The 22,888-nt window shown below is 40.9% G+C and overlaps 1 protein-coding gene across 1 annotated transcript in view; it reads left to right on the forward strand.

The window, feature by feature from the left end:
• The window catches only part of LOC118780466 (voltage-dependent L-type calcium channel subunit alpha-1D-like), a 138,229-nt gene that overhangs the window by 41,590 nt on the left and 73,751 nt on the right, over window positions 1–22,888 (forward strand). Inside the window, exons 7-19 of the mRNA XM_036532959.1 lie at window positions 6,215–6,411; window positions 6,619–6,722; window positions 6,886–7,037; window positions 7,550–7,624; window positions 8,114–8,195; window positions 9,347–9,373; window positions 9,605–9,765; window positions 9,927–10,152; window positions 10,481–10,688; window positions 14,586–14,706; window positions 15,892–15,967; window positions 16,095–16,128; window positions 16,312–16,366. Of these exons, the coding sequence (XP_036388852.1) occupies window positions 6,215–6,411; window positions 6,619–6,722; window positions 6,886–7,037; window positions 7,550–7,624; window positions 8,114–8,195; window positions 9,347–9,373; window positions 9,605–9,765; window positions 9,927–10,152; window positions 10,481–10,688; window positions 14,586–14,706; window positions 15,892–15,967; window positions 16,095–16,128; window positions 16,312–16,366 (1,518 nt within the window). The remainder of the gene's footprint in view (window positions 1–6,214; window positions 6,412–6,618; window positions 6,723–6,885; window positions 7,038–7,549; window positions 7,625–8,113; window positions 8,196–9,346; window positions 9,374–9,604; window positions 9,766–9,926; window positions 10,153–10,480; window positions 10,689–14,585; window positions 14,707–15,891; window positions 15,968–16,094; window positions 16,129–16,311; window positions 16,367–22,888) is intronic.

The following is a 22,888-nucleotide window of genomic DNA, read 5'->3' on the forward strand; positions in this document are numbered from 1 at the left end:
ATACCTTAACATTGTTCGAAAACAAATCACAACCAACCAGCCAAACTGCACACGCCACTAACACGGAAACCAAGTTTCCAGAGAGAGAAAGGGAGTGAGAACAAATGCATATCTAGAAAGCGGTCACCTACCTAGATATAATGCTGAAGAGGGGCCACTTGACAATTAAAGCGCCTGTGAATCGGCACATGATTCAAATGATCAACTCGTTATGAACTCCTGAAGCTTCTTAATAACAAACTGATTATTTGAATCAGCTGTGTTGGAGCAGGGAGAGATCTGCAGGGCAGGGGGTACTCCAGGAGAGGGCTGAGAAACCTGCTCTAGAATAAGAGTAGAGAGTTAGTTCCTTTGTGAAAAAGTTTTGAGACAATTGGATATTATTATTTTATAGCTGTGTTATTAGCCCAAAGAGAATAACCGAAAGTTTGGACACATTTATATTATAATGATAAGTACAATAAAATATTCATAAGAACATAAGAACATAAGAACATATGATGACGAGAACAGGCCATTCGGCCCAACTAAGCTCGCCATTTCTTAATTAAAGAGTATCCAAAACTGCATCAAGTCTAGACTTGAACACAGCAAGGGTCTCTGCCTCAACTACATGACCTGGCAACCTATTCCATGTATTGATAACTCTTTGTGTAAAATAATATTTCCTTACATCAGTGCGGAACTTACTCTTAACTAGTTTCTATTTATGTCCTCTTGTTTTACAGACTGAACTCACCCTAAAGAATTTATTATAGTTAACCTTATTGATTCCTTTTATAAATTTAAATACCTCAATTAAATCACCCCTAAGCCTCCTCTCGCTTAATCTAAATAGGTTAAGTGACTTGAGTCTTTCCTCATAGCATTTATATTTCATGCCAGGAACTAATTTAGTTGCCCTTCTTTGAACCTTTTCTAAAGCTTCAGTATCTTTTTTATAGTGCGGTGCCCAGAACTGCACACAGTATTCCAGGTGCGGTCTGACTAAGGCATTGTATAATTTCAATATAACCTCTTTAGATTTATACTCAATACTTTTGGCTATATATCCCAGCATCCTGTTGGCCTTTTTTACTGCTACAGCACACTGCCTAGATCCTGTTAAGCTTGGGTCAACCATTACTCCCAAGTCCTTTTCAAATTGAGCGCATTCTAGTTTTTTTCCACCCATGAAGTAGTCTTGTCTAAGGTTCTTATTTCCTACATGCAAGATTTTACATTTATCTAAATTGAAAGTCATCTGCCAGGTATGTGCCCACTTTTGGATGCTGTTTAGGTCTTCCTGTATTACCTTAGTTGATTCTATACTGTTGGCTAGACCCCCTAGTTTTGTGTCATCTGCAAATTTTACTATTTTACTTCTAACCTCTGCATCAAGATCATTTATGTATATAAGAAATAGCAAAGGCCCCAACACCGATCCCTGCGGGACTCCACTTCGTACAGGACCCTGCTCCGATACAATTCCTCCCACAGTTACAGTCTGCTTTCTATTAGACAGCCAACTTCGAACCCACTCGGTGATGGCTCCTGTAATTCCCGCAGATGTCATTTTCAATATGAGTCTCTCGTGCGGAACTTTGTCAAATGCCTTTTGAAAGTCCAAATAGATAATATCATAAGCCTGGTTTGAGTCCAGACATGCTGTAGCTTCCTCAAAGAAGTCCAGGAGGTTTGTTAAGCATGACCTCCCTCTGCGAAAACCATGTTGGCTATCATTTAGAACACCATTTCGTTCCAGGGATAATTGCAAATTATCCCTAATGATGGATTCCAGTATTTTGCATGCGATACAAGTTAAGCTGACAGGCCTGTAATTTCCTGGTTCAGTCCGGTCTTCTTTCTTGTAGATAGGTACTACACTGCCATGTTTCCAGTCATCTGGTATTTCTCCAGTTTTAAGGGATTGCTTAAAAATAACTGTCAGAGGCTTGTAAACCACCTCTGCTAGTTCTCTGTGAACTTTTGGATATATTCCATCAGGGCCTGCTGCCTTATTTGTTTTAAGTTTTTGAAGTTTATCTAGTACTTCTGCATCATTTAAATCAATTTCCTCTATAAGTCTCTGAGAACTGACTGCACCTGAAGGCATATGCAAAAACACTAGTGAAACTCCCCACAAAGTAACTGTTTAGTGTATCAGCAATAGCTTTGTTATCGTAAACCATAACCCCATCCTTATTTTTTATACCTCTTATTTCATCCTTAACTATCCTTTTTTGACCATAATATTGAAAAAAACGTTTAGAGTTGCTCTTTGCATCTAGTGCAATTTGTCTTTCATAACATCTTTTGGCTTCCCTTATTTTTTCTTAACTTGAGCTCGCATATTACTGTATTCAATCTTATTTCTATCTGAGCTCTCCAACTTATATTTTCTAAATAATTTCCTTTTTTGTTTTAAACTGTTCCGCAGTGACTTATTCATCCACTGTGGATGCTTCTTTTTCAGTTTTCCTTTTCTCACTTGCGGAATGAATTTACGCTGTACATCCAGAATAATCGTTTTAAATATACACCACATTTCTTTGACAGTTTTACCACCTAGAAGAGGTACCCAGTTTATATTCCTTGTATAATCACGCATCTTAATAAAGTCAGCTTGCCTAAAGTTGAATACTCTAGCATTGGAGAATGCAGACTTGACTTGCCAAAAAACTTCAAATGTAATTGAACTATGGTCACTTGTACCGAGTGGTTCCCCTACCTCAATACTGCCGATTCTATCAGGATTATTACACAGAACCAGATCTAGGATTGTGTTCTCTCTCGTGGGCTGAGTAACAGACTGTATCAAAAAACAGTCATTTACAACATCCAAAAACTCTTCCTCACATTTACCTTGACCTGACACAGCTTCCCAATTAATTGAAGGGTAATTGAAGTCCCCCATTACTATTGTCTCACCCTCCTGACATGCAAGTTTAATGTTATCAAAGAGAGTACTACTGACATTGCTATCTGAGGCTGGTGGCCTATAGCATACTCCAACATTCACGCCTTTTTCATTTTCCCCCAATATCTTAATCCATAAGTCTTCACTAACACCAAGGGGCTCCATTCCTGGTATTTCCTGAGTATTAAGATTATCCTTTACATAGAGAGCTACGCCTCCTCCTCTTCTATTGATTCTATCTTTTCTTAGTAGCTTGTATCCCTCTACGTTGTACTCATCCCCATCCCCTGGACCAAGCCAGTTACTATTACTCATAACGGTTTCCAGATCGAGAATTTAATTTTTTATGCTTCTAGCATTTAAACAGAGAAATTTCAGGGTACCATGTGTGCCTCTCCTGCCCTCTACCCCCGCCCCCAACTGCCCAGAACCTCCTCTATTACAGTGCTGTTCTGACTGATTTACAAGCATTGTTTCCTCTCTACTAATAAGATATTCAATCTGAGCTTGACTGTTTGGCTGAAACTAATTCAGGTGAGCACCTCTTGTTACCAATTTATTATTTGGGGTGTGTGTGGGTGGGTGGGGTGATGGTTGCTTTGTAGTCCACGGGGGCCTGGATACCCTGCCACATGCGACAGGGATCAGAGTTGTTAAAATTTTCTTCAATCCTTAGTTTATATCTGTATTTGGAGTGCTTGATTCCCCCTCCTCAGGTTGGCCCTGGATGAGCAGTAGGCTTCCCAGTCTCCAGACCTCCAAGCAGTATAACGCACTCTGAGTAGGAGTTGGACCCCTCTGTTCATCCAAGGTTTCCGACTGGGGAATATTGTGATTGTTTTTTTGGTGGTGACTGAGTTGACACAACTGTTAATGTAGTCCAGGATGGAGTTTGTGTAGGTTTCAATGTCAGTGTGTGAGTCCATGGTGCCCTGGGATGCAAGTGCATTCCAGTCTGTGTGAGGAGTCTGCCCCCTTCTGCCACACTTTAACAGTCTTCACTGTGGGTTTCACACTTTTGATGATGGGGGTGTAGCAGAAACAGAGATAGGTGATCAGATTGTCCAAGGTGGGGGAGGGGATTGGCTTTGTAAGCTTCTGTAACATTGGTGTAAACATGATCCAGGGTATTGGCTGTGTCCCAATATTAAGTCAGCTGCCTGCTGCCTGCATCCTCAGGATGCTACCTTATGAGGGAGCTCACTTCTAACGGAAAAGGAACCTCAAAAGGCAACGAAATCGGGACACACTTTGAAGGCAGGATGACGTCATAGATTGTTCGCGTCCCTGGAGAGAAAATTAGTTTAACGTTCATCTAACTAAATAACTAGCCACTAGATCAGTTACATTTTTCAATTTCATCTGACTATCATGTTAAGTATTTCAGTAGCTGTAAAAGACTTCACCTTTGTTCGATGGACAACCAAACTACTGCTACGTTAGGTAGATAGCTAGCTTGTTTTATTGGAAAGTAATGTGATTACCAGCAAGATAGCTAGTTAGTTCACGGAAAGCTCACTGAGGCTTAAAAACATTACGAACATTATTCCAGTGTATTAAATAATTCCAATGTATTTTTTAGATATAACCGCAACAAATTATTGAGTTCACTGTATACGGACATTTATAATGAGCTCCTCTGCTACTACTGCACTGTGGTGTTTTCAGCCGCCATTAATTTAACCGAAGTTGAGAAGCCTGAGGCAATCGCAAAGACTTATGGCATACCCTACCTGGCAAAGGATACAACGGATGTTGTCTTCAAATTTAACCGAAATAAGGCACCTTATTTTAGCATTTTATGATGACTTCGGTTTGGGACATGCCTACGAAGGGCAAGTGTGCAAAATTGTGAAAACGCTCCCTTCAAATGCTGCCTTCTAAGGCAGGTGACTTCGTATCTGGACACAGCCATTGTCTAATCTGGTGGACCGAGTCATTTTGATGGAATTTCCGGAGTAAAGTCTTCAAGTTGTCGTTGTTAAAGTCGCCAGCTATAATAAAGGCTCTGTCAGGATGTTTTGTTTGGAGCTTACTAATCGCTGCGTGGAGATCTTCCATGGCTAGCTTAGCATTAGCGTCAGGGGGTACATATACAGCAATTATGGTGCACGTGAATTCACAGGGCAGATAGAAAGGCCTGCACTTAATAAGAAGATATTCCAGATTTGCAGAGCAGTGGGTCTTAACAACAACTGTGTCTGTATGCCAGGCTTTGTTTACAAAGAAGCATACACCCCCCCTTTGTTTTTGCTGGAGTCCACAGCTGATCTGTCCACCCTGTAGATATTTGTAAATGGTGTAAATGGACTGCATTTATATAGTGCTTTTCTACTCATTTTCATGAAAACTTCATGAAAATCAAAATGTTGCAGTCCGTAAGCAATTTCTGTGTTATCCAGAGTCAAAGTTTGTCAATCTTGCTCGCCAGAGACCATACATTGGGGAGGAAGATGCTAGGTAGCGCTGGTCAGTGAGGGTTGAGCTTTAGCCTAGCTCGCAATGCTCCTCGCTTACCTTGTCCTTGTTTGCGGTCTCGACGCCTGCATCAGGCACTTCCTGTTGGACTGGCATGTTCACTCGGTCGCGGTATCCTGGCTATCTCAGGTGGTAGCTCATGACAGTCGAATACTGTGTCCATTGCAATGTCTGTGCATCAAAGTTTTATATCGAGGAGTGATTGTTGGCTGTATGAGGTGTTCACAAGTTTGTTTCAAATAACCAAACTGAAAAATACTAGATATATAATAGCTAATTTGCGAAACCTGGAGAGACACTGAGCGTCATGTTGTACACGCACCACCGCCATCTTGAAAATGCAAACTTTTGACCCTGACGTGATTTGAATATGCAGCCTTCTGATCTGGAGTCAGGCATGCTACCGTTGCACCATGAGGTCATGTAAGAATTACTGATATAGGTAAAAGTAGGTTAGATGTTCCCTCTTGTCAATTTGATTGCTGTATCAAGCAATATTATTCAAGCAATGTATCAAGACATAAGGGGTGTGGCCAGCATATGGGCAGTGTGACCAGTAGGGAATCTCAAATGAAGTTCATAATTTTGTTGGACGAGGCCTGGTTCTTGGTGGACATTTTAAGAATACATCTAAATATGTTGATGCAGTCCTGGTTTATGATACCATATGACTGGATTTTCAAAAAGCGTTTTACAAAGGACCACCCAAGTGACTCAAGATTTTCATATTGGGTCTCAGATAATTTAGCATTTCTATTGCAATAACAGTGAAAATGAATAATACAAATGAGGACTTTTGCAGCTGAGCTCTTTAATTATCCTGTCTAACTCTTTCAGACATCAATGTTGAGGATGATCCTGTGCCATGTGCATTTGCGGGTCATGGACGCCAGTGTCTGGTGAATGGGTCTGAGTGCAGGGGCAAGTGGGAGGGGCCCAATGGTGGCATCACCAACTTTGATAACTTCTTCTTCGCCATGTTGACCGTCTTCCAGTGCATTACCATGGAGGGCTGGACCGATGTGCTATACTGGGTAATGTCACTGTGTCTCTCCTTCATTTCACTTGTAAATGTCATGATTTCCCATTCACTGGGGAATGCTGATGTTTCTTACTTGTCCAACTGGGCAATGTCACTATGTGGTATTCACTGTACTGGGTAATGACACTGTTTATTATTCACTCTAATGTGTAATATCTCTGTTTCTCACACAATTGTTTTTCTTTCTTGCTTTCTGTAGATGAATGATGCTATAGGGTTTGAGTTACCTTGGGTTTACTTTGTCAGTCTGGTCATCTTCGGCTCCTTTTTTGTGCTCAATCTGGTGTTGGGTGTGCTGAGTGGGTGAGTTATACGCACTGTACGTTTATTTTGTGTGCGTGTGTGTGTGTGTGTTAGAGAGAGAGAGAGAGAGAGAGAGAGAGAGAGAGTGACACAAAGTCTGTGTGAATGTGCATGCGTGTACCTGAGTGTTTGTGTGTGCTCATGACATTTTGTTTTTCTGCAGAGAGTTCTCCAAGGAGAGAGAGAAGGCGAAGGCTCGTGGGGATTTTCAGAAGCTGCGTGAGAAGCAGCAGATGGAGGAAGACCTGTGTGGATATATGGAGTGGATTACACAGGCTGAAGATATGGACGAGGACGACGAGGATGGCAGCAGACGTGAGCTAAGCATCCCACGTCCTTCAGGACTGTGAGAGGGATGGATACATACAATAGACATAGAATCAAAAAAGTCTGTAGTCATTCTCTTTTGACTCAGTGCTGCTCTCTCCCCTCCTTCACAGTGCTCTTGCTCTGATTCATTCATTTTCTCTCATTTGGGCCACTCCCTCTGACTCTGCCCCCTTCACAATAGCTTGCTGCTTCTTCCCCTCCCTCTGATTTGGCACTCCTCTCTCCCCTTGGTCTGATTGAAATTGCATTTGCTTAGCAGATACTCTCATTGAGAGCAGCTTACAAAGTACACTCCTGTTTAAATTACTGAAGAGTGGAGTATTCGACAGACTTACCTTGTCCAAGAGTACAATAGCAAAGCAGTCAAACGGGGACCTTTTCAGTCATGAGCCACTGTACCACACTAATCTGAGAGACTTTCTCCCCTCACTCTGACACTGGCACTCTACCTCTACTTTCTCTACCTTCCCTCTGCCTTGATGCTGATGTCTCTGCAGGTCTCACTCTGGGGGACCTGGCTGACAAGAAGAGAGGAAAATTTGGCTGGTTCAGTCATTCCAATGAAACTCATGGTATTGTGCTGTCTATCTCTGCCTCACTGTCTTTTTTGTCTGTTTGATCATAAGCTTACTATTCAGAATTATATCGCCAAAATTATCCACTACAGAATCTCCTGTTTTATTATGCATTATAGGTCTTATATTCATTTTTACTCAGAAAAAAACTCAGACAAGGATGTTACTCAAAAGTTCTCCAAACTGTGTATAACATTGTGTTCAAAACTCCAAGCATGTGATTTGCAGTTGCTTTGTATATTTGAGTCTAAGTCTCAGATATTCTTGACTTTATATTCATGACCTGTTTCTGATCAAGTACTTTCTCCAACATCATAGTTATTGTAGTTCATATGCACCTGTTCCACAGTTGTGTGTCTGTGAAAGAGAATGAAAATTTGTTTATGTTTGTGCCTCCTTTCCCATGTAAACGTGTCTCAAAAATTTGGTTATTTGAGAACAGTGAAGGGGATGAAAGCCTTCTCTCTCTGTCTCTTGCTAACATAGCAAGTCTGCCTGCCAGTGAGACAGCATCTGAAAATACAGAGAATATTGATGAAGAGCACAATGACTGCTGCACAGTCTGCTGGTAACACACTACAGACCACCTCCACCTTGTATACCGCCTGTTACACAGCTGACACACAATGTCCTTCAACATTTCTTACACTCATACCACTCCCACCCTAAACACTACCCACCAGGGGCGGAGCTGATGGCTCATTGCAGAGGGGGCGAGGACCTGTGGTGGGCCGTTATACAGCCTCTTATAGGCTGTATGGAGATACAAGACAGATCCAAGGGGAAACTTATGTGCTATTTCAGCACACCTCATTGCATGAGACCATTTTTATATACTGTGGCTCCATCAGCAGTGATGGCATGGGAATAAAAACAAGACAGCTGGTGATTGCCTAGTTCCTACTTTGGAACTCAAACAGAGGGCATAATTTTTTTGTTTGTACACTTACACAAGGATACTGGACAGCGAATAAAGTTTTCTGTAACTCTGTTGTGTCTCTGCTCATGCAAGATAGCTAAATATTGCTGCTCTGTCAGCAATGATGGCGATGGGAAATAAGACAGCCGGTGATCACCTAGTTCCTATACTTTAGGACTCGAACAGAGGGCATAATTTTCCTGTTCGTACATTTACACAAGGATACTGGACAGCGAATAAAGTTTTCTGTACCTCTATTGTGTCTCTGCTCGTTCAAAATAAATATTGCGGCGAGAAACTTAGCTAGGGTTTGGTCGAAACCATTACGCCCTCAGTCTGACTTTTAATTTTTTTGCGGCAATCAAGACACACAAACTAACTAAACAACAAAAATGCATGTTCAGTCAGGCAGATTGGGCCCGAGGTGGGCCCCTTTGTAACTGGAAGAACCGTGGGCTCGGGGCAGCTGCACCCTCTGCTCCCCCGCTCGCTATGCTACAGCTACCTACACATTACCTCTAACACTGCACACCAATCCCACCCTAAACACTACCCACACACTACCTCCAGTACTGTACGCCAATCCCACCCTGCACACTACCCGAATAGTACGTCTTACACTGTACATCAACCTCACCCTAAACACTATCCACCTGCTACCTCTTACACTGTGCATCACCCCCTCCCTAATCACTAACCACACACTATCTACATCAAACACTCAGACAACTTGTATAAGGTTGGAATGCGATTATGTCACTTAAATGACTTAAATCTCTTTCTTTCATCAATGCTCTCAGCACTCGGATAATGAAAAATCCACTGTGGTGAGGAAGTGCATGTAGATGTCATAATGTATTGCTATTTAATAGATTCATTTTAATTAAAATTGTGATTAATTAAGATTAATTAAGATTGTGAGGTTTCTTCTTAGTGTTCTGATGCAGTTTCCTGTTCACATGTGGCAGCACAGTTGTGTAGATATGTAGATAGATGATGATTGTGTGGATATGGTGCCATTACGGCATGCTGATGCTAATGCTGTATTGTCTGCCCAGCCGGACAATGCGTCGCTGGAATCGTGCCTGCCGCAGGAACTGTCGTGTGGCAGTGAAGTCTGTCACCTTCTACTGGCTGGTGTTACTCCTGGTTTTCCTTAACACTGTCACCAGTGCCTCTGAGCACTACAACCAACCTGAGTGGCTCACGCAGGTCCAGGGTAGGTACCTGCACTGCTTTCTGTCTTTGTGTAGATCTAAGCACTGCCAAAAACTGTGTGTCTGCAGCTATCAGTCTCTTTCCCGCCTCCTTCCCCTTCTATATTTCTCAACTTTTTTTCCCCAACCTGTTTCTCCTTCGCTCAAACTCTCTGTCCCCCAGATATTGCCAACAAAGTACTGCTGTCTCTCTTCACTGTGGAGATGTTGCTGAAGATGTACAGTCTCGGCCTGCAGGTGTACTTTGTGGCATTTTTCAACCGCTTTGACTGCTTTGTGGTTTGTGGGGGGATCATGGAGACCATCCTGGTGGAGCTGGAGATCATGCCCCCCCTGGGCATCTCTGTGCTGCGCTGCGTGCGCCTTCTGAGGATATTCAAAGTCACACGGTACCTGCCTCCATTTCAGCATCACATTGTGGCTTCATTGCTGCTTTAATTTGCTCTGGATTTGATGGCTATAGTAAAGTGGGTATCAGTGGTTTGCCATGTAGCCTGTGAACCTTTAAAAGCAGTTTGATCACAGGAATCGAGTCAAAGCAGATGCTGCACTGATCCACTGATAATCTAGATGTGCTGATAGTACACACTGATAATTGGATTGCTGCATCAATATATTAGCTGCTAAATGTATGTATAATTAGCTAAATGTATAGCTAACAATTAGCTCTTTTTTACCTCCTTGGCTGACCTCTGACTCTTTGTGCACCCTTCATAGTCACTGGACAGCTCTTTCCAACCTTGTGGCCTCACTGCTGAATTCAATGAAGTCCATTGCCTCCCTGCTGCTCCTCCTCTTCCTGTTCCTCATCATCTTTGCCCTGCTGGGGATGCAGCTCTTTGGCGGGAAGTTCAACTTTGACGAGACACAGACCAAGCGCAGCACCTTCGACACCTTCCCACAAGCCCTACTCACCTGCTTCCAGGTTACAAAACACACCTTTACTTTCCACTCCAAGGTCATTTAGATGTCAGACATCACGTCCCATGGGTGAATGCAAACTACATTTTACCAGTGTGTGTACGTGCTTGTGTTTGTATGTATTCCCCTCCATGAAGTCACTCACACATTCTATCAGACTGGTTCCAGAGAGACTGGGTGTTACTGTGTTTGTCTGTTCTAAAGTAATCAGAAGGTCTTTCTAAAGTATTCTGTATAGATTTCTAAGTATTCTGTCTGTGTGGTGTTTAGGGACAGGCAGTTTTGTTAACTTTTCATATTAACCCCATGCACCTACCCTATTTATGTACATTTTTGACTCCCCTCAGTTTCAGGCACATTACTTGAGATCTCTAATAGCTATCAACACATGCTATATATAATTTTGTTCGGAAATAATTTGTCTAAAGGAAAATGACCATGACATGAGGAATTTGATATTCCCTTTTATAAGAGGTAAAATAATTCTCAGTTGTTGAAAAAAACAATTGAATTACTTGAATGCCTCTCCAAAAGCAAGTGTGTCAGCTTAGATATCTCTGCAGAGCCTGATAATATAGATTGTCTGGATTGTATACATATAAAAACCCTGTCAGAGGGACATTCCATTGCTTGCTTTCTAATATGAAATAGAATTAATTGAGTGCCACACAAAATATATGGTGAGAATATTTAAAGTTAAGTAAAAGTGTTGTCTTTTATTTTTAACATACTATATATAACATAACTGCAAACAATAAATGACTGTTTACGAAAATACTGATATAAACTAAATCAACAATACAAAGAAACAATAGATCACAAAAATAAATAAATATTGATATAAATAATGATATAAACGCAATACAAAACAATAATTTTCTATATACAGACAAGTGACAAATTAAAGGAAAACCCTGAATAAGTGAGTGGAGAAACATAACGAATGCAGATGCTTCCACACAGGTGTACTGCATGGTACAATTAAGCAATTAACATCCAATCATGTGTGTTCTGTGGGATGTATGAAAATGCTGAGCAGGCCCAATTGATCTCAATTTTGGATCACGATGGCAAGAGGAAAAGAAATAAGTGTCTTTGAAAGAGGGTTCATTGTTGGGGCACGGATGGCAGGAGCTTCAGTCACAAAGACTGCTCAACTGGCTAGTGTTTCCTTAGGAACAGGGACTAAAGGGACATCTGTATTTAGATCTATGGGAAAGACATCAGTAAATACGTTAAGAAATTGTTGTCAACAGCACACATTCAATGACTGTGATGCTTGTGCGTTAGTGCGATATGTAAGGAAAAACAGAAGAGAAACTCTTCCTCAGGTGACTGAGAATGTCAATGTAGGGTGTGATCAGACTGTGTCAGCAAGAACAGCCTGTCGACAATTACATAGAGAGGAATATTATAGTAGGGTTGCAGTGCATAAACCCCTCATTATAAAGATGAATGCACATTTGAGAGTTCAGTGGTGCAAAAACCATAGGCACTGGTCTACAGAGATATGGAAAAAATGTTATGGTCAGATGAGTCATCCTTCACCATATTCTTGACAAGTGCATGTGTGGCGTACACCAAGAGAACGGTACAGGCCTGAATGCTTGACCCCTACAGTGAGGGGGTCCGGTGGCTCTGTTGTGCTGTGGGGGGCATTTTGCTGGCATGGTTTGGGTCCACTTGTCCCCTTGGAGGGAAGGGTCACTGCAAATCAATACAAAGCTGTTCTGAGTTCATCCTATGATGAAACATTTCTATCCTGATGGGAGTGGTCTCTTCCAGGATGACAATGACAAAACATATGAACAAAAGGTGTTCCAATTTATATGGAACGACAAACAAGATAATTAAGCGGACATAGCTCTATAATGACTACATATCTGGTGGTTTAAAATTACTAAATTTAAAAGCATTGAATCTCTCACGTAAAGCCTCCCTTATTCCTAAATTCTATTTCAACTCACAATGGTTTTCCAGTAGATTAAGTAATTCAGTAATTAATTACATATTCTCTAATGTCTCCACTTTTTTGAAAGAAGCTCTACAAAGTTGGTTACAATACCAATTTCATCCACCAGAAAATACACAACAAGTCATCTGGCTGAACTCCCACATTATGATGGATAGAACAATGATTTTTTGGAAACACATGTTTGACAAAGGCATAATTTTTTAAAGGATATAGTTGATGAAGGTAAACTCATGTCATATACACAACTAATTCATATTTATGGAACTGTTTGCACATTACAGCAATACAATCAACTTATCGGATCTTTACCACAAACGTGGAAAAGGAAAATTAGAAATGGTACTGGATACCAGTTAGTCTGTAGGCCACATATGAAAATGGCAACTTGGCTAAAAAAAACAAAGATAAAGATATCTACAAATTTTACTGAAGAACAAATAACTTAGTTGCCATACCATACAAGATTTTAGATAGCTGGGAAAAAATGTTAGATACACCAATACCATGGAATCAGATCTTCAATATCCTTTATAAAACAACACTAGATTCAAAATAAGATATTTCCAATACAAACTAATATATAAGTTCTTGGCAACGAAAAAGATGTTAAATATCTGGGGAATTGACCCATCCCCCGTATGCCAATTCTGCCAAGAAGAGGTGGAATCTGTAGAACATTTGTTTTGGTATTGTCCGATTGTGACCTTATTTTGGAAAAGGGTTCAGGAATGGTTATCAATGCAGAATGTTTGTTTTCAATTAAACTTGTTTACAGTGATACTGGGCGATATATCAAAACACTCTCACACAGTACACAACGTAATTATATTGCTGGGAAAAGTATTTATTTTTGGGTTGACATCAGTGGAGACTCTAAGAATTGAGAGATTCAAGAACTTTGTCAACTATTATTGTAGAACCGAATGTCTTATGGCACATGGAAAAGGAGCTTTAGTTTATGCCAAAAGGTGGGATAAAGTTAGGGAGGCTGAAGGATGGAATTGGTAATATATTTAAACAAATAAGTTAAAGAATAATGAAATATATTGTATAATAACGGAGAAGACAGAACAAAAAGTTGTCCTCCTTGGGGGGCTGGGGGGCTAGAGGAGGGAGGGAGAGTGGGGGGTGGCTAGAGGGTTGAGTAATTTTGTCTGTTCTACCCTTTTGTAATACTGTTTTGTCTTAGATGTTTCTTAATTTTTTTTTTTTTTGATTTTTGACTTTTGATGTGGTTATTGTTGTTTGTTTGACTTATGTTTGCTCTGTTGCTGTCGCTTCATGTCTTGTAATATTATATTGTGTACATGTAATATTCAAATAAAAAAAAAAAAGAAAAAATGCTTTCAGCAATCATCAAATTTGATTTTTGTTTATGTGGTCAGCAGAGCTGAGAGAGACATGTATCTGAATACACTGCAGCTGTCAATAGTAGGAGACAAAGACTTTGTATCCAACATATTTTTTGTTGTTTGTTGCATGCACCAGTATAGCACAGCCAGCTTTATGTTATGTTAATTCTATGTTTATTGATAATGATGCACATTGAAAGTGCTGCACTTCCTTTACATTGTAAAATAAAGGGTAAGTTTCTTCATGGAAAATTGACGAAGTTATAGACAGAACAATGAGATAAGCTCATATGGCTGTAATTTGTCTTTCGGGTTGTAGGGCTTGTTAAATTAGCTACACTTAGCTTGTACAGGTGACCCCTGCTCTGCCTTTTTGTTCTGTCCTTGCTTTGAACATCACATGTTTCTTTCTCTCTGTAGTATAAACTGTATGTGTATCTTTTTTTTTATCAATATGTACTGTTCACTCTGAGAATCAGAAAAAGGTTGTATAATATTGGCATCTGTCGGTGGCTGTGGGCTCATGGTACTGCATTGCAGGTAAAAGCTGAGCTTTCTCTTCTCCTCCCCATAGATCCTGACTGGTGAGGACTGGAATGTGGTGATGTATGATGGAATCATGGCATATGGAGGCCCCTACTTCCCTGGGATGATTGTCTGTATTTACTTTGTCATTCTGTTCATCTGTGGAAACTGTATCCTTTCAGTTGACCTCTGATGCATTATGTCTGGAGCTGTGCACCTATGTCCCTCTTTCTTTCCCCTTCATGCATTCCCCATCATCTTCTATTGGTGCGTTTCCACCAAGCAGTACAGTACAGTTTGGTACAGTACGGTATGCAATTATTTGTGTTTCCATCATCAAAAGTTGCGAACCGTACCAAAATAAGCGTACTGTACCGTACTTGTTTTTGGTACCCTTCTGTTGGGGTACCAAGCACGGTGGTATGGTTTGTAAAGGATGGAGCTACACCCACTGCCGTCCGTTGATTGGTCGACAGAGAGTCGTTACCTCTATGCGACAACGTGAATACAAACTAGGGCTGTCAACGTTAACGCATTAACGCTCGTGCACGATTAATCTGGAAACTTTAACGAGTTAATGTTTTAACGCAAATTAATCATATTATCAAGTTTGACCGCAACCCTTCCGTAATTCCAATGAATGAATTGACTGAATGAATTACTGAAAGGCGTGGCAAACGCAGATGAGCTGACCGGCAAATTTCGTTTTAACCCTTTTGTGTGTACGGTCACACCGATGTGATTAGCAGTTTAGTGCATATGCCTAAACCGGTGCGATTAGAACACTAGATTGGAGAATTTCTAGCTAATTTTGGCTTTGAGGGAACAGTGATTTAACTCTAAAAACATAGCAAATGCTAACTGAAATCTATAACAAACTTAATAACGCAAATGAAAACATAACGAACCATATAAGGTAACACGCGCGCTACATTCCATAACAAATAAGTTACATGCCAAAGGGTTAAAACGAAATTTGCCGTTCAGCACATCTGCGTTTGCCACACCTTTCAGTAATTCAGCCAGGTAAATATCCAGATTAATCACGACCGAGCGTTAATGTTGACAGCCCTAATACAAACACAAAAGTTCATCAACCGTCTCTGCTGTGTTGCGTTCTTCACGTGCTTTTATGATGTCACGCTACTTACCTAGCTGACGCAGCAATCGCCATCCAGCATACGCCCCGCCTATTAAGTAGGGTACGGTTGGCAGTGGAGACACAAGCCGTACCAGGGTTTACCGTACCAAACCGTTACGTAACGAACCGAACTGTACTGTACTGCTTGGTAGAAACGTACCATATGTGTCCCCTGTGGTCTCTCTTTGCTTTTTATGTTCCTTGACTATATCAGATATCCTGCTCAATGTCTTCTTGGCTATTGCTGTGGATAACTTGGCTGGAGGAGATGGCGATGACAAAAAGAAAGAGTAAGAAAGATTGAGAACAGATATAGGGTGTAAAACAGTGACAGCAAAAAAGACATGGGAAAGATTTGAAGACATACAAATTCTAACAAACTCAGACAAGTGAAATTTTTATTGTTTACTTTTATAGAGACAAGAAAGAGGAGGAGAGTGAAGAGATTAAGGTAGACTTCTCTCCTTGTTTCATCTGACATGCTTCTGGAGTACTCTGTACTCAGGCCGCTGTGTGATTCTGCCTGTTGCTCTGTTGCATTCGTGGGATTCCTCCCTTCTATATTTACTCCCACTGTGCGGTATTACTGGAGAAACTTCCTTCCACATTCATCCAGCTTGTACTCTCTCTGCAGGTTGATATGGATGAATATGAGGAAGAAGAAGAGCCAGAGGAGGGTGAGGAGGGAGGTCGGTACACTAAAAGTGAATGTTTTATCAGTTTTGTTAAATTACCATCCTGGTTGTCTTGCGCAATGTCTTTGGTGTGTGTTGGAAAGTGAATTCCAATAAAATCAATTGGGCTGTCACTAATTATATTACATCTATCATTATTTAGTTCCAAACCAGACAAAACAGAGAATTCATCCAGACCTTTAGGGCAGGTATCCAGACAGGATGCCAGAGAGGGATGTGGCATCACCAGCATACAGGGAGTTTTGCCTATAGACCATTCATGTAAAACTGTAATATTCTGATTACTTCTAATTTGTTTGTCCAGTATTTCTGTCACTAATGTGAATAAATCATGATATTCCAATACTTCAATAAAGTGACATACAGTAAAAAAGAGACTCCAGCAGCTCCCGAGTAACTCAGTGGTTAAAGCAATCACTTTGAGCACAAGATGAGTTCTATGGCCCAGACTAAGTCCATTCTTGTTATCGCAAATGACCAGGATTAAAATTGGCTTTGTTCCATCGGGCATAGGATTGGGTAGGTCGGCAGAGGTTGCTTGTTATACTGCTCTTAGGCCCCCTGTGAATCATCAGATGCCTGCAGGTTGCTCAGGTGACATCAGTGAAGCTGTGCCTTTCCTCAGATGGACTCCTAGCTCACTATAAGACATTGATCTGTAGTGTGAAATATTGCTGTTGATGGCATATGAGTGTATTGAAGGATTGCACTCACTATGCCCCAGTACTCCTGCATGAGCACTGGTATGATCACAGTGAGACAAGCCTAGTATATCCACTTGAGGATTGCAAAGACAGCTGCATAAAGGGGAAAAAAATGGCTACAGCACAGTTATGGCCCAGTGTCACTGTTGATCTATATCATAGGAATAACATTTGAAATGCTCCTGAAGTGGTTTAAAGGAAGGACTGCAATATGTACAACATTAGCTTGAAACTTTATATGCAAGGCACAAACAATACTTACATACCTTTAACTCATAATGGCTAAACACATGCAAGACACATACGTGTCCAAATGACCAGTGCATTAGAGGAAACATTTTATATGGGGAATAAATTTAGTGTCAAAAATATTCATACATGTAAATCATCATTTTATACACAGAATTAACATTTTTATTTGTCAGTGATTGTCTTGCCTGTTTTTTGTACAACAGTCATGTACAGAACATAGATTCTCATGCAATTAAAGTGAAATGTAGGTGATTCAATCTGTAATTCTGTTGAGTTCTTTTGCCACACGGGAGATTTGAGGATTTTAAGATTCATCCACCACACTACACAGTAACAGCGTACTACTATATCTTAAGAGTGTGTCCTTATTTCCCCCAATATTAGTCATTACCAATGTGTAATACACTAATACTAGAAAAAATAATACATGCAATAATAATTAAACACACTGGCTCTTGATCTGCTGATCCCCACAGGACATGACCCTCCCATTTTACTAACAGTTTAAATATTTGTTAATGAAGGTAGATATAGGGGTGTATACTGATGCTGAAGCTCATGTTACATAGGTAGTCATAGCAAACCAAAAGCTATACCAGAAACTTGAATGACAGTGTAAAAGGGGTTTGCTGACAGATGAAGACAGGCTGACAAGAAACCACTGAAATTAGTGTTTTATTGACCTTGTGATTTATTATGTCAACTTGTGATTTATTATTATGTTAACTAGGTATTTTAATTTGTTATTTTGTGTGGGGAATTCATGAGAGGAATCGCCATATAACCTAGTATAAGTATATATAACCTTATACTCTTATTGTATGACATCAAGCTTAAACCATGCACCCTTAAAAGCTACAGATCTGTATTATCACAGTATGATTACTGAGCTTATGATTACATGAATTGAGCTTATGCCCCAGCAAAAGCTTGATGTGACATCAGGCTTTTTTCTTTTAGGCTTAAGTTTTACAGCTATTAACTCATGTTACTGTTAACAGTGGTAGGTGTTCAGTCTGCATTGGAAAATGGATGGTGATTCTGCAGTTCTGACATTGTGTGAGGGGGTCATTCCTCCACTTGGGGTAAAGGGTAGAGGGATGACATACGAACCTTCCAGCAGGGGACTACTAAGTGTCCAGTGGTGGCCGGGCAGGAGAGTAGGGTGTAATGAGGGATGCAAAGGGGGGGTGGGGGGGGGTCAGTTATTGTTACAGCTTGGACTTAGAGCCTAGAAGTTCTGAATTTAAATCTGAGGCATAACAGATAGCCAGTGTAGGGAAGTGAGGAGTGGTGGTTCATTAGATTATTTTGGCATGTTGCAGATCAGATTAGCAGTTACATTTTGGATCACCTGGATTGGTCTGATGATACTTGCGAGGAGGCCAGCCAAAGGACAGTTAGAAAGTTAGGAGAATTAGTTCAGTCTGGAGAGTACCAAAACTTTTACCAAGAGCTGTGCATGATTCTGAATCTCTGTGTCACTCCTGCTAGATTGTTGGAGAAGGACAAGATACTGTATAGCACCACTCTGGGACTTTAGGATGATAACACAGTCTTGTTGGTGAGGGAGAAGGAGAGCTCACAAAGTGGTGATGACTTTTTTAGGAATGTAGAGAAGTTAAATGGAGAGATTGAGTTTAAGATTTTTGCTGATCATCCAATTGGTGCATGAGGCAATATTCTTGTCAGTGTGTGGAAATGGAAGGAAGAGTCATGTATCATCACATAGAAGTAATAGGAGACGCCATGGGAAGAAATGACTCTTCCCAGAGATTATGTGGTGTGGAGGGAGAAGAGGAGAGGACAAAGAACAGATTTTTTCAGGGGCTGACTTCAGTGATGAGGCAGTGAGGCTTAGAGACATCATCATGCTATGTTATCTTGTAGGAGTGGTCAGAAAGGTAGGAAGAAACCCATCCCATGGGCAGAGCTCCCACTGCCTAGCTCACCCAGGGTTGCCAGGACTACATGATCATCCTTATATCAAAATCAGAATGTAGAATGCAGGATCAAATATAGAACGGTGATGGAAAATTGGAGCAACTGAGGGGTGATGTAATTTTGCCTGGGAGAAGGCATGATATTAAGATAGCAAGTGCAGAGGATGTTTACCAACAGCAGAGAAGTATCACATTGCCTCATTTGTATACAGTCCAAATAGGGCTATGCCCTCCCCTCAAGGGTGGTCTCACCTTCAGAACATCTGTGCCCCAAAGTTTTTTTTGTTTTGTTTTTGAGGTCAGATTTCATTGTCTCAACTAAACTGAAACTATATTACCAGTTGTTTTATCCCAAACATGTCCTTTGTTCACAACTGTAAATAGAATGTAGCTAAATTTTATAATATATGTGTTATGTAAGGTCAGTAGACCTGATTTGAATAGCCTAAATACAAGTCTGTAATGAGGTGTGCAATGGCCAGAGGGCACAGAGGGTAGCACAAGCTGTGAGTGGCCAGAAGAACAATGCTGAATGAATTGGTTTGAATTGGTTGACACAAGTATGGCCATATACTGGCCAATCAGGACATAACTAAATTGCCTAAAAATGCATTTGCCCTTGTGCTGTGGTATAGTGGCATTCTAACAGCAATGGACACTAATAATATCAGCAATTTTCAGGGAAGAGGAAGACAGTAGCACAAGAAAGACATAAGAAAGAATCACAATCACTTTTTCACAATCACATCACTTTTTGAATGTCTTGTGACAATCAAATCAGTGAAGAAATGGTTGAATTGAGATACACTATATGGACAAAAGTATTTGGTTACACCTGTTTTTCAGGGTTTGGGCTAGGCCCCTTATCTCCAGTGAGGGGCAACCTTAACGCTTCAGCATATCAAGACATTTTGGACAATGCTATGCCAACTTTGTGGCAACAGTTTGGGGAAGGCCCTTTTCTATTCCAACATGACTGTGCCCCAGTGCACAAAGCAAGGACTATATATATAAGTCCAGAGCCCTGCATACTCACACCCCCAATTTCTGCTTGGAAAAAAAGAGAAATGTTTTATCTTTTTTATAATACATTTATTCCAGAAATTAAGGTGGTCACTTTATTCATATAGCTAATTATGATGTGGTCATTTATTTACACTTTTAAATATTGTTTAAGTAAAATCCAATAAAACAAATCTATACCAACATTCTGCTTTTTGGAAATCACTTGGAATAGAGGATTCTGAAATTAAATAGATAAATAATTCAATAAATAGGCTTTCTGTTTCCCTGGTATATAAATGAATAACACGCTGCATTAAAAAGCTGTAATCTTTATGGAAACCAAGGATCAAGTCCCCCAGTTAACACTTGGGTGGTGTAGCATAGTGGTTAAGTAGCAGGACTTGGACCTGAAAGGTTGCCGCTTCAATTCCCCACTGGGCCACTGCTGCTGTACCTTTGGTCAAGGTACTTAACACACAATTGCCTCAGTAAATATCCAGCTGTATAAATGGATGACATTGTAAAAAAAAGTGTAACTGATGTAAGTTGCTCTGGATAAGAGCATCTGCTAAATGCCTGCAATGTATTGTAATTTGGCCAGCATGATCGTGTCTTAGGTCAGAGCCCTGCAGGAAAATGTTCATTGACCTCCATGAGTTCAGAGATGCCCATAACATAATTCACAATCTACCTATTAGCACTGTAATGTCCACTATTATGAAAGTTAAAGCAAGTAAAGTGGCAAACCTGCCAAAAAGAGGACACAAGTGTATCTTGCCACCACAGGCAGTAAGGAAAGTGATTTGGGAGGCAGTTGCAAATCCAAAGGCAAGAATTGGATATCTTCAAAATTAATTGAGTTCATCAGGGCAAGTGTCAAAAAGCATCAGTCACTTGCATGAATCTGCATGGCATGCATCAATGGGTTGCAATGAACATACACATTTTGAAGGCAAAGTACAAAAATACGGCATGTTATATTTTATAATCTACATCTGAACAACAATAGGAAGCATGTCTTGTGATCAGATTAAATGAAAATTGAGTTTTTGGACATGCTCTTTTGCTTGGCATAAAAAGGTGAAGCTCATATTGCAACACCCATGACCATTTGTCCCTTGTCAACACATTAGGATACTTTAGCCAAAAAGCTGGTTCTCTTTGCTGAATAAGCTCAAGCCTTGCAGAAAATGTTATTGGTTTTTCTGTGGTTAAATGTTGCAGTTCAGCACACCCCGCTCCCACTTGGTGGAGAGGTTAGCCTACTTTAGACTTTCTTGTTGTTTTAGGAATGGTTGATATGATATCTAGGATGATATTACTACACTTTCTTTGTTTGAAGTGACCATCAATTTCTCCTTTGCTGTAGAATTATTTGAGGGCTGATATGAGCCACCTCATTTCAATGACTACACAACAACAACTCTGGTAGCATGTCTTTTCTCACAATGAAGGCTTAAAGGATTTAGTGTGGACTTCTGAACTGCCTCTACAATGGCCATTCACATCATCAGAAGCAAGCCAGAATAAATAAACTAGTTCCAATGACAACAAGGGTTGTTTATGTAATCACATAAGTATAAGATGTTATTTGATATCATTTATTGTTGTGTGGGGCTCTCAAGTGGTTCAACCAGTAAAAGCTCTTGCTGTCATAAGCACAAGGTTGAGTACTGCAACCCACATTCCATGCCAGCTGACAATGTCCAGGAATCCATAGCAGTGAAACATATTGGCTTTGTTCGATCAAGGCATATAGGGATAAGGGAGGGTAGGTAGGGGTTTAGCCTGCTCCATCGCACATTAGCGACCCCCTACTGGTTGATCAAATCCCTGCAGTTCTTCCTGCACTAAACTGTGTATGAAACGTCGTCCTCTGACTGAAATCTGTGCAAGCTTAGAATGGGAGCTGCAGTTGCCAAATACAAATGTTGCCATCCTGCTAAAATAAGTCAAAAGTAATTTAAAATGAAATTTTAATTAGCATCTTGATAGTGTGTTTTCCAGTCACATGCTTTACAATAAGTATCTTTTCAAGAGGCTACAAAGGTAATTTCATGAAATCATTTCACATCTACTCTGTCAGGCACGGGGATCGGGACACAAGCGCGGACCACCGGGTGAACGTAGCCAAGCGTTTAATTACAATCAGCAGGCAGTTCGTCGTACAGGGACAGGCAAGGTTCAGAAGCACGGGGAAGCAGTCCGGGGGCAGATCCAGGATCGGAAGTCGGGGCGGGCAGAGTCGGTAACCAGGCGGGCGAAGAAAGTCAAACAGGATGAAGTCGGCGGGCGAAGGACGAAGTCGGGAGACAGGCAGGTTTCGGCAAACAGCAATCAGAGAGCAGGTTTACTAAAGCGGGGACGAGACAGGAAGAAACTTACTGTAACGAACTAGCAACGAGACAGAGAAACGAGGGGAAGATATAGGGCTGGGGTAACGAGGAGATGGGAAGCAGGTGAGCAGGCAGGCAGGTGCAGGCAATGAGGGAATAAGGTGGGCGGGGACCCGGCGGGGAGCCGGGCGGGGCAGGAACACAAGGGAAACAAAAGCACACGGACAGGGAAAACAAAAACACCGCGGCTTAAGGGGGCGGAGCCCTGACAGTACC

This window comes from Megalops cyprinoides, chromosome 7 (genome assembly GCF_013368585.1).
Source record: "Megalops cyprinoides isolate fMegCyp1 chromosome 7, fMegCyp1.pri, whole genome shotgun sequence".
Classification (NCBI taxonomy): Eukaryota; Metazoa; Chordata; class Actinopteri; order Elopiformes; family Megalopidae; genus Megalops; species Megalops cyprinoides.